This window comes from Notolepis coatsorum (assembly GCF_963971535.1).
Source record: "Notolepis coatsorum genome assembly, contig: SUPER_10_unloc_2, whole genome shotgun sequence".
Classification (NCBI taxonomy): domain Eukaryota; kingdom Metazoa; phylum Chordata; class Actinopteri; order Aulopiformes; family Paralepididae; genus Notolepis; species Notolepis coatsorum.
Window position 1 is genome coordinate 47,758 of NW_028174871.1, and position 12,243 is coordinate 60,000.

The 12,243-nt window shown below is 44.9% G+C and overlaps 1 protein-coding gene across 1 annotated transcript in view; it reads right to left on the reverse strand.

Moving 5' to 3' along the window:
* LOC311236332 (pleckstrin homology domain-containing family A member 5-like) overlaps window positions 1–12,243 on the reverse strand; it is a gene marked incomplete at both ends in the record, with an annotated part of 83,498 nt that overhangs the window by 27,286 nt on the left and 43,969 nt on the right. Inside the window, 3 exons of the mRNA XM_084338406.1 lie at window positions 274–554; window positions 9,373–10,728; window positions 12,183–12,243. The exon at window positions 12,183–12,243 is cut by the window's right edge and continues 55 nt beyond it. Of these exons, the coding sequence (XP_084194532.1) occupies window positions 274–554; window positions 9,373–10,728; window positions 12,183–12,243 (1,698 nt within the window). The remainder of the gene's footprint in view (window positions 1–273; window positions 555–9,372; window positions 10,729–12,182) is intronic.

Below are 12,243 nucleotides of genomic sequence, written 5' to 3' on the forward strand. Positions count from 1 at the left end.
GTAGTAGTAGAAATAGTAGTAGCAGTAGTAGTAGTAGTAGTAGTAGTAGTAGTAGTAGTAGTAGTAGTAGTAGTAGTAGTAGTAGTAGTAGTAGTAGTAGTAGAAATAGTAGTAGCAGTAGTAGTAGTAGTAGTAGTAGCAGTAGTAGTAGTAGTAGTAGTAGTAGTAGTAGTAGTAGTAGTAGTAGTAGTAGTAGTAGTAGTAGTAGTAGTAGTAGTAGCAGCATCAGCAGTAGTAGTAGTAATAGTGGTAGTATTACTAATATTGCAGTACCTGATGCTGGGGCCATGCTATGCCTGGTGAAAGCTTGTCTCTGCTGCCATTCATAAAGTTGCCACATGGTGTCGTCCCTCATGGAGCGCCTCTTGTCTGTGACCGTGGCGGTGGAGGTCGGTCGCAGCGCCCGGTCGTACACAGAGCCCGCCGTGCTGCAGATGCTGTCGGGCCTCATCAGGGCGTTCCGCGGCAGCGTGCGGTAACCCTCTGGGTAGCGGGGTACCGTCTGGGGCCGGTGGCTGGGCATGTTTCTGGGCAAGGTCTGGTAGGAGGTGATGCTGGAAGAAGAAGACGGAAAAGGACAGAGAGGGAGAAGAGTTTGTTTATTGTATTTTCATTTATCATTTATTTAATTACTGTATCTGTATTACGTACCCAAGATGTGAGATCTAAGCCTTGGGCCTCTACACAGAACACTTTGTGCCTGTTTGTGTTTTTTTTTGTTAACATTTTTGTAATTTTAAAATTATTATAATATTTTTTTCGTATTTCAATGTCAATCTTTTAATTTCAATGTATTTTTATCGTTTGTCATTTGTGTAAAAGGGTAAAATACCAATACAAATATCTTAAAAAAAAAGAGGGAGAAGAGAGAGAAGATCATCTGAATCTCTGAAGTGTATTGCAAATTGCATATAACAATAACCCATGAATCATATAAACAATATGTATATACTAGTGCTGTCAGGCGATTAAAAAATGTATCTAATTAATTACAGGATTTGTAATTAATTAATCTAATTAATCACATTTTAATCGCATAACCATTTTAGGCCTGATATTCTATATTATATAATCATATTTCAAATTGCATGTGTCCGGATGGCAGAATTCAGTACTGTATCTACAAAACCTTCTGTTTAATCATCTTCCATCTATTAATTTGCTTAGATTTTTCAGGTCTGGTCAATTTGAGCATGGTGTTATTCACAGTCAAAGATAAAATTTCTTTTATTGATATTCTCATTTGGTTCATTACAATTTACTCAAAATAAAATGTTCAATCAATCACCATGCAGATTGATTGATTGAATGAAAATTGTATTAACAGATTGCAGAATGGGTACAATACAGTACGGCTCAATACACACAATTGTTAAGGGGATGCAGACCAGAGAAAGACTTTCGTCTTGTTTACATCAGGGTCCCCCATTTTCAATTCATAATGAATTGTAACTAAGGGTGCAACTTGCTCCGTGCAATCCATTCTTTGTGGATCTAGCCCACAGTATTTCTGACACTGGGAATACATTCCCTGAGATCCATAGATGTCCCTAGAATCAGATACCAAGAACATGCAAATGGACCATATTAAAAAAAAGTCTGTAAATGTGTATTCTACGTTGTTATGGAATGAATGAGATACAAAAAAAATATTATATAATATTATTATTTTATTTATTTTTTTTAATAACGCGATCATTTGATCATCTAATTAACGCGATAAACTGACAGCCCTAGTATATACATATAACATGCATACATAAAAAAAAAAAAACATGCACGTTCAGTCTCTCTCCTCCCCTCCCTCCCTCTAAAGTCATCCATGTAGATCTTCTTCAAATGACTGCGTCACTAGTTTCTTTTCATTTCAGGTATAATACTATTTTGGAGTTTGCTCAATCACCAGTGGCCATAACAATGAAGAATGCTCATTAAGACTGGCAACTGGCGACCTGAGGCATCAATATACGTGCACTGCAACCACTTAATCAATGTCCTTAAAAAGAGTGCAGAGAATAGGTTTAATTACCTGTGTGTGTGCGTGTGCGTGTGTGTGTGTGTGTGTGTGTGTGTGAACATGCCTGTGTGTGTGTGTGTGTGTGTGTGTGCATACGCATGTATGTGCACAAGCAAATGTGAATGTGCATGGCTTTTCATTCAACCCGGGAACATTCATTAATTAATGAGGAGGTCGTAATGATTGTCATTAGCAAAGCATTAGCATATCGTTAGGGGTTGTAATCAGTAATCTGATTACAAACATATGGCAACTGTAATCTGGTACAAACACAGCAAACCGATTATAAATGTATTTAGATCTATTTTTAGAGACCTAGGATCATTTACACACATGTATGGAGGGGAAAAGGCATTTATATTGTGATATTATGAACCAACTAAATATTTTAACACCTCTTAAAACAATATCTGAGAATAATGGTTGTAGATTATGGTAACATTGACATACGAATACGTTATCTGTTTAACTGTATTTTTTCTATGGGTTTTTGGAAAGAAAGTAATCCAATGTATTATATTACTGATCACATGTTAAAGCAGCTAATCAGTCATATGGGACACATCGCATTTTATAAGTAATTTCTCAAGGGCAAATTGTGTCATTGTCAACAGCATCCATACATGCATAGGCTACATATTACGTGTAGCCTTTTATCTATCTCCTTCTCTCCATCCCTCCCTCCCTCAGTTCAAATCACGTGTCTGAACTTATTATAGTATTCTAGCTCATTACCAGAGCATGGCATTATAAAATGGATGTCTTCATTCTACTGACTCCAGTGGTGACCTCACTGGGACTTATAAGTACAGTACAGCCTATCATATCAGATCATATATAATGGGGGCTGTAATCCTGACCCCCTGTCACCACTGCTCATGAAGATGGTTGGAGCAGCGAGCACTTGATTCATTCATTCAGAAAGAGAAAGAGAGAGAGAGAGAGAGAGAGAGAGAGAGAGAGAGAGAGAGAGAGAGAGAGATTGAGAAAGAGAGAGAGAGAGACTTAATGTGTGTGTCCTCTCCTCAGGAGTTTACCCACCCCCTTCAATTACCACTATACTGTAGCACTGATACTCCCTAACCTGGACACTTTGTTACATTGGTACCAGGACAAGGTTCGGTAGAGCTAATCTATTGTCTCAGCTCTTTGTTACATTGGTACCAGGACAAGGTTCGGTAGAGCTAATCTATTGTCTCAGCTCTTTGTTACATTGGTACCAGGACAAGGTTCGGTAGAGCTAATCTATTGTCTCAGCTCTTTGTTACATTGGTACCAGGACAAGGTTCGGTAGAGCTAATCTATTGTCTCAGCTCTTTGTTACATTGGTACCAGGACAAGGTTCGGTAGAGCTAATCTATTGTCTCAGCTCTTTGTTACATTGGTACCAGGACAAGGTTCGGTAGAACTAATCTATTACCTCAGGTATTCATGGACCTCTCTGGGGCTTCCACTTTTCCAAGGACTTAAAAGGCCCCAATCCTGAACCTGGATGTGAGAGGAAGGATCGGCAGACGTCTCACTGGGGAATAGCTGCCTTCGATTTCTGCTCCGGGGGTGATGCCAGGTCAGCTCTGATCTGATCCAGTGGTCTTGCTGTGTTTTAATATAAGCCCCAGTAAGTCCGGCCCGCGCCCCCCGGGCTGAGCCCACGCCTCAGTGGTATCTCATGAACCCTGTACGTGATGAGAAACTGACCCCATGAGAGAGAGACATCACTATCTCTTCTCTAAACTCTATCCCTCTCTAATCTTCATCAAACAACAAACAAAATCTGCCTCCTGTTGAAATCACAGTTGATGAGGCACGGAACAAAAACTATCTAGGCCACTGGCTCAGACAAACCTCCCCTTCTGTCCCTTGTGTTCCTTATAAAGACTGTGGTTCTCTGCCAACTATGTTCCCGATAGACTGGCAGGCGAAAAAGGGGAAGGGAACAAAAAGGGAGCCAAGGGAAGGCAGGGACAGCATAAAACACACACACACACACACACACACACACACACACACACACACACACACACACACACACACACACACACACACACACACACACACACACACACACACACACACACACACACACACACACACACACACACACACACACACACACACACACACACACACACACACACACACACACACACACACACACACACACACACACACTTTCTGCATCGGAACACACATTTCGGTGTTAAAAGCAGAAATTCAGAAAGCGCTCTCATCTGCTTTCAACTTTCTTTTCCGCACACTTCGCTAAACTTAAAAGTTCTCTCTCTGTTTGTGTCCTACCCTCCGCTTTGTGAGTTGACAGACGTGAGTGAAGCATTTGCAGCCCAAACAATCACCACACTGAGATATTTGAGGTCTTTAGCCCCCCCCAGAGTACATAACCATTGTGTAAAATGGTAGCTACAGCGACACCCTACAACTCAGCTGAGCTACGGGAGGGAAGGTCTGGCTCACAACAGCGACTACTATATTTAGAACAGCACCACGTTCAGAACCCATAATAATCTGTCCCGCGATAAACATCTCCAGTCCTCCTCGCACCACGCTGTGACAAAGACGATGGATGTGGCCATGTGGCGCTCGGCTCTCTGTTTTACAAACCGACGTCCATGACTTATTCATGGCAACAGAGAGGCAGATTCGAGGGCCCAGGAGCAAACGCACGCCTCGGCTCTCGTCTGTTTTTCTAACCGGTTCAACGATGCTAATGCCCCGGACTCAAGCACCATACACACACATATGTGACACAAAAAGCTTTTAGTGTCTCTTCTGGTCCCACCACCGAAGCAAGGACAGAGAGAGAGAGAGAGAGAGAGAGAGAGAGAGAGAGAGAGAGAGAGAGAGAGAGAGAGAGAGAGAGAGAGAGAGAGAGAGAGAGAGAGAGAGAGAGAGAGAGAGAGAGAGAGAGAGAGATAGAGAGAATGAGAGACAGAGAGACAGAGATAGAGAGAGATAGAGAGATATAGGGAGAGAAGAGGATATATTGAGGCAGCAGTTCTCAAAGTTTTTACCTAGATATGTTTTATTGCAGAATTATATGTCGATTGGTGGAGACAACAGTAGGAGATAATGGAACCTATGACCAGAATAATCATACATGCTGTCATTCTGTTCCGTATGGATGAAATTATAGTGCAATAATCATTTTGCAATCATTTTGCAGAGGACCCCCTGGAAGCTCCTACAGGGCCCTTGGGGGCCCCCGGATCCCACTTTGAGAACCACTGGATTGAGGCAGGGGGACGGGGACACACACCTTTAGAGCAGGTGACTCAGATAATGAGGACACCAACATTTAAAGTTTAAATGTCCAAGGTTTACTGTTAACACAGCAAGTATATAACTTAATTTAATCAAGAGAGACAGAACTCAAGCTACTGGTAAATTAGCTTTACTGTACAGGAAGATTGGCTTTCTCAGTAGTGTCTCATCCAAAAGCCATTGTGTGGGATTTTTTTGTATTTCAATGTAGCAATCAGACATTATTAAGTGATTTCTGTTTGAGAAAGGGAATTAAACCTTTTTCTTTTCTATGCCGTTTCTGCAGAAAGTGTTATAATAAGTGGGTTTCATATGAATCGAGTTGAAGTGTGGGTTCAGCATGAGTTGGCTTCGCCTTGATCAAGATTCTGAGGGAGAGGATGAGGGGGGTGTGGGGGGTGTGTGAGGTGTGGGGGCTGGCAGCTAGTAGACAGCAGCAGAGACACACAGTGAAGACACACAGGCGAGACAGGGGACCCGCCGAGGCCCAAATAAACCATCCGGAAAGCTAAACCACTCCAGAGCAGGAAGTGGGCTTTTAGATCTCCCCCCCCCAGGGGGCGCTGTCAGGAACCTAAGAGGCTTCTCTACGAGTGAGTAGGGAGGAAGTGAGTGGAGACGCCATGGGAACGTGTCTCAACTCAGGATCTGGCTCTCAGGTATGGAAGTGTTTGGTATTTTAAAGTTATGAATAAGACAACTACTTAATTTACATAAACGACTTCATGTTCCGCCTGGCAGTTACACGTTGCGTTTCTTGCTTTTACATGTACATACAGTAGTCTCCAGTTCCTAACGCATCATTTAGGTCATGGTTACACTGGGGGAAAACAGCAACATTGTATTTTCGCATGATTTCGTTTGCACGTCCAAGTTAAAAGGCGACAGCGTTTTAGCTGGCATTTTCGTTCTCCTAGCGGCAGGCACGCGGGAACTATAAAACGGCAGGGGGTGCTGGGGGGTCGCCAGATGAAAAAAAATAAAAAATGTGCGGTCAGGCCACTGAACTTAGAAGCAGGCCAGGCCAGTGTTTCTATTTGCACCAGCGCAATAGTTAGATAACCTAGGTGGGGAACAACCAGGAGATCACTGCAACTCACACAAGTTGGAGAACTATCTCTCTCTCTCTCTCTCTTGCTCTCACACACACACAAAGGGAGCCGCATGTGATTGGTGGAGGCGGGATCCTTACGAAAAACTGCTAATCATTGACACATGCTAGCCTGTAATAATCCCCCCCAGAAAAATGTACTTTGCATTTGATATATTGCAAATATATGCCATCACACACACTGGCATTTAAAGGGTTAGAATTATAAAATTAATATGTGGTGTTATGATCAGGGCTGAAGTTGAATAAAATATTGTATTTATCAATTACAAAAAACTGAAAATCCATAAAAATCTGTGTTGTTGCTAATCATACATATGCTAGCCTGTTTTTTAACAATAAGTTGTGATGCCATCACAAACACTGGCATTTAAAGGGTTAGAATTATAAAATTAATATGTGGTGTTATGATCAGGGCTGAAGTTGAATAAAATATTGTATTTATCAATTACAAAAAACTGAAAATCCATAAAAATCTGTGTTGTTGCTAATCATACATATGCTAGCCTGTTTTTTAACAATAAGTTGTGATGCCATCACAAACACTGGCATTTAAAGGGTACAAATAAAAAAAATTCCTGCACCAGAATGCAGGAAATTAAGTCTTTGTAACAAAAAAATTCCTGGTGGGGGACCCCCAGACCCCCTGCTTAAAAAGTGGCCTGACTGGGGCTATATTTCCTGGCCTGAATGATTTCCCCAGTCCGGCCCTGGTTAAAAGCCTCCAATGCTTATTAGTGTGTGTGCGTTTGAACGTTTGCATGTTTCAACCATACATTTCCATTTAATTTTTTTTTTACCTCCTATAATAGTGGGGGTCGCGGCTCTCTGACACCGTTTTTTTTGGGTCGCGGCCTGAAAAATTTGGGAACCCCTGGTCTAGCCTGTACCCCCCAGACATGTTGCTGGCCCCGTCAAAACAGTATCCTATCAGCCTCTCCATGGGCAGGTCGAGGCGTAAAAGTATTTTATACACAAAAACAGCGTCTCGGCTGTTGTGTCTGGGCCGGGCATTGTAAAAACCCCAAAAGAAGTTCTGAGCTTCCAAGTTGTCATCGGCTAACTGTATATTACACGAGAATTGTTCTTTTCCAGTGAGTGACATCAGTGGTTCCGTCAGCGCTCAAGCCAAAGATTGGGCTTTTGGATGCTTTGCCTCTAATTTGTCGCTGAATATCATGGGCAAGCAGCTGTAAGATTTCGTTTTGGATGTTGTTGGACATCCAGTTGTCTCTCTTTTGGAGCCAATTCTTCAACTCGGGATCAGACTCGGTGCGCACTCTTTCCATCATGAGCTGCCATAACACCCCATCCCTATTTGCATCACCCCTCAGTGGAAGCCCCTGGCGCCCGAGGGGGGTATAGGGGAACAGACTCAGTTAACTCTTCAATACCTGATGCTGAGGCTGAACCTGTCGTCTCTGTCTCTCTCTGACGTTTATCAGATTTAGTGGGACTGTCACTGGGACCGGCGGGACGTTTAGAAAATAAATCTGATATTTTTCTTTTCTGCAAGTGAGACATTCTGTGCTAGCAAAGTCTGACTACTAGCTCAAATCGACTGACTGCGCAAGCACTGTATCACAGTAGCTCAGTGGTTCGTGGCGCGTGGGAAGGGCGGGAGACGGGAGGTGAATACAATTAGTTGTTTCACCTGTCATTCAATCAGTCTGTGACAGTCTGTCATCACTCGAAAATCTACTCGGTTTTACACGTATGATTGTGTACATACAATAGTGTAATGAATGAATGAAAACTTTATTTAACAGATTGGAGAATGGCTACAATACAGTACGGCTCAATACACACAATATTAAAATGGTGACGTGCTTTGAGCAGGATAAACTTATAATATACAGTGTTACAGTTATACAGTTACAGTATATACAAATATATAAATACTACCATAAAAAAAAAAAAAAAAAAAAAATCAATAAATGAAATCTGATAAAAAAAATTAAAAAAAAGTCCCCAATACTCAGCGTATCGCGATATATTTTGTATCGCGATACTATCGTATCGTGACGCAAGTATCGCGATAGTATCGTATCGTGAGGTCTCTGGCGATTCCCACCCCTAGTAATTAGCATACGTATAGCTGGTGAGGACTGGGGTGAGTTCTGTCCTTTTGGCAATTTGCAATTGAAAAATCACTACAGTAGTGACATCAAGGTGTGTGTTAGGAACTGGAGACTACTGTCGTCTTTTCCACTGCTTGACGTGAGTGTTTTGCTTGCCCTGGCCTGCCATAATAACCATGAATATACTAGGAGCCTGAGATAAAAGATACCTTTTATCTCCCGGTGTCATCACACGCACGCACACACGCACGCACGCACGCACACACGCACGCACGCACACACACAATCCAGAGCCTGCAGAATAATGAAAGACCCTCACCACCCCAACAACAGCCTGTTCAAGCTGCTGCGGTCAGGCAAGCGCCTCCGCATACATGCAGCAAGAACAGAGAGACTCAGTCTCAGCTTCTTCCCTCAGGCCATCAGAAAACTGAACACTGATCTCTCCACACATAAGCACACATGAACACACACACACACACACATACACACACACAACACACATTCTGCACTCGCTCACAGCATAGGTCACTTTAAACACACAAGAAAAGGACACTTTAAAGGAAGGGAAAAAAATAAACTTTAAGAAAATAACTTGTTGTGATTATTGCATAGTATAGTTAGTAATAGCAAGTATAGCATAGGGACATGGAAGTAAAACTATATATTGTATAGTAGGGGACCCAGTGCCTTTAAGTCGTAGCTCAACATTGTATCGCAATTATCTCAGGATTTATTATCATGTCTATTCTACTTATTTTATGGGTTAGGGTTACTATTGTATTCTTGCACAATCGAAGCGGGGCATGGCCGACCGCCTTTCACTGTATTCCCCCGATATGTATGTGATAAATAAACCTCTTGAATCTTGAACACAGTCTTACCTCCTGGTGTCATCGTCGGGTCCTCTAGTCCTGTGTGTGCGGACCCAGTTCTCCAGCTGGTGCATGGAGTTTGTCCTCGACAGGCCGGCTCTCTCCGTCTCCTGGCTCGGCGTTTGGGCCTTTCCCAACACGCTGACCAGGGGGCCTACCCCGTCCTCCGAGCCACATTCCCCGGGCCGCTCCCCCGATCCGGACCCCGACCCGGAGCCGTTGACCTGCTGCGGGGCTTTGTGGACGCCACACGCCTGGCCTTGGCGAGAGGCGGACACGGCAGCTGCGATGGCGGCCGCCTGGGCTGGCTGCAGCTTGATGCTGTTGATCTTAGTCAGAGGTCTCTCCGTGCTGGGATCCCTCTGGAAACCGTACTTGTCCCCCTCGTGCATCGTGGCGTACTTATCTCCTTCTCTAAGCGTGGCGTACTTGTCCCCCTCGCGCAACGTAGCGTACTTATCTCCTTCTCTGAGCGTGGCATACTTATCTCCTTCTCGTAGCGTGGCGTACTTATCTCCTTCTCGTAGCGTGGCGTACTTATCTCCTTCTCGTAGCGTGGCGTACTTATCTCCTTCTCGTAGCGTGGCGTACTTATCTCCCTCTCGTAGCGTACTGTACTTCTTGACTTCCTTCAGAGTGCCGTATTTGTCTACTACATGTATGGTGCCGTACTTACCGTCCACGTCCCTCAGCGTCCCGTATCGCTCTACTCTATCCGCCTCCCTCAAAGACTGGTGTCTCCTCACCTCCTTCTGCACCACGTACTTATGTCCCTCTTTCTGCAGGGTGTGTCGGTCTCCTACTTTCTGCAGCGCGTACTTCTCCCCGTCTTTCGTCAGCAGGTACTTTTCGGCGTCCTTCGGAGGGGCGTACTTCTCATTGGGCGCCGGCGTCGTCGTCGTCGCCGTCGTCGTGTACTTTTCGGCGACTTTCTCCGTGGCATATCTCTCCAGGTCCCGGTGGATGGCGTACACTTCGCCGTCTCGCTGCAGCGAGTACTTCTCGCCATCTTTCCGGAGCGTGTACCTCTCGCCGTCCTTGTGCAGCAGGTACTTATCCCCATCCCGCTGCAGAGTGTAGCTCACGCCGTCTTTCTGCAACGAGTACCGGTCGCCGTCCCTCTGTAACGTGTAGCGTTCCCGGTCTCTCTGCCCGTTGTTGCCGCAGCTGCCACCGCCGCCGCCGTGCTTCTCCGGATCCCTCAGACGTTTCTCGTCGGCGCGGGACAGCGAGTGCTGCCGGACGGGCTGGTTGCGCTCGTTGTTCTGGATCTCGGGGCGCGTCAGCGAGCGGTGGTGGTGGTGGTGGTTCAGGAAGTTGTTGAGCTCCTGTGGGGTTCGCTGGTCCACCTTCAACTTGTCCAACCTGCGGAGGAGAGACCACGAGAGAATGAGGACAAGATAAGAGAGAAAGAATTAGGGAAAGAGAGAGAGAGAGTGAGATGGAGGGAGGGATGAACAAAGAGGAGAGAAACAAAGAGAGATATATAATAAATAAATCTCCTTGGAGGTTACCTGATCTCCAACCAACCAAAGTCAGCCCATGTTACCCCACTTGTTAGAGAGCTGCACTGGCTCCCCATCGCTGCACACTTCAAGGTCCTCGACCTGGCATATCGTGCAGCGAAGGGAACGGCTCCCGCCTACCTCGGGTCAATGGTCTCTAACTACACACCCTCAAGACCCCTCCGCTCTACATCCTCTGGCCGCCTCAGACCCACTCCTATCCGAGCTCCGGGAAGGTCATCAAAGAGAAGCCGCCTATTCTCTGTCCTCGCTCCACAATGGTGGAACGAACTTCCCACCACAGTCAGGAGGACAGCTGAAACCCGCCCAATCTTCCATCGTCGACTAAAAACACACTTCTTCAACCAAAACCTGAAGTGATAAAAAAGTGCTAACCTTGTAACCTTGTACTGTCTTTCACTAGTATACACTCTCCTACAGTACCTTACCTATATTACTACCTACTATGCTAATATGCACTCAAATCTGTAGCACTCAAGTTCGACACTGTTTGACGAACAACGTTACTTACCCTTAGCTGCCAGAGTTGTACCCTTCCTGCTGACTTGGTGTACAGAACTTGTAAATTGATTTGGATAAAAGCGTCAGCTAAATGACTGACTAAATGTCAAATGTAAATGTGTTACGTGCATCCTCTGTCCGCGATCCTCCACAGGCAATGTCTCGCGCAACTTTGGTTCCGACAGCCGAAGGCCGACATCTCCCAGCGGTAGATATGCTGCCTCATCCTGCCAAAGACAGATATCTCCCCCTTCAGAGACACTCGGCTCTTCCTTGGTCCGATGACCAAGAACAGACTTCTCTCCGTAGAGATATTCTGTTCAACCTCGGTCCGATGACCGAGGGCAGACATCCTGCATTCTGAACAGGCCAAACTCTTTCTTCCCCAGCCACGGTGCGCTCTCGTCGGTTGTTTTGCGGAAGCTCCCAACTGGTGAAATAGCTCATTCAACAGCATATTCTACAGATTTGTGCTCCAAGAGAAAGCTGAAAGTAATCACGTTATTGAATTTGAGTATAGCAGTAGATTACTTACAAATCTGTAATCAATTACATTCTAAAAGTAACCTTCCCAAACCTGAGATGTCGCCGTTTGATCCCAAAACTAAATCAAATCAATGAACCCTCTCACTGCCGCACTACCAAACGGTTAACCCTTTCACTGCGACGACACACCGAATGTTAACCCTTTCACTGCCACACAACAGCAGGTCAGTGGTGTGACAGTAAAGGGTTAACCTTCTGTCGTGTGGCAGTGAAAGGGTTAACCCAACACCACTATTGGATACGCACCTTCTGATTGGCTCCACGTGGACGAGGGCCGCGTCTGTCATCACCTTCATCCACGCCTCCA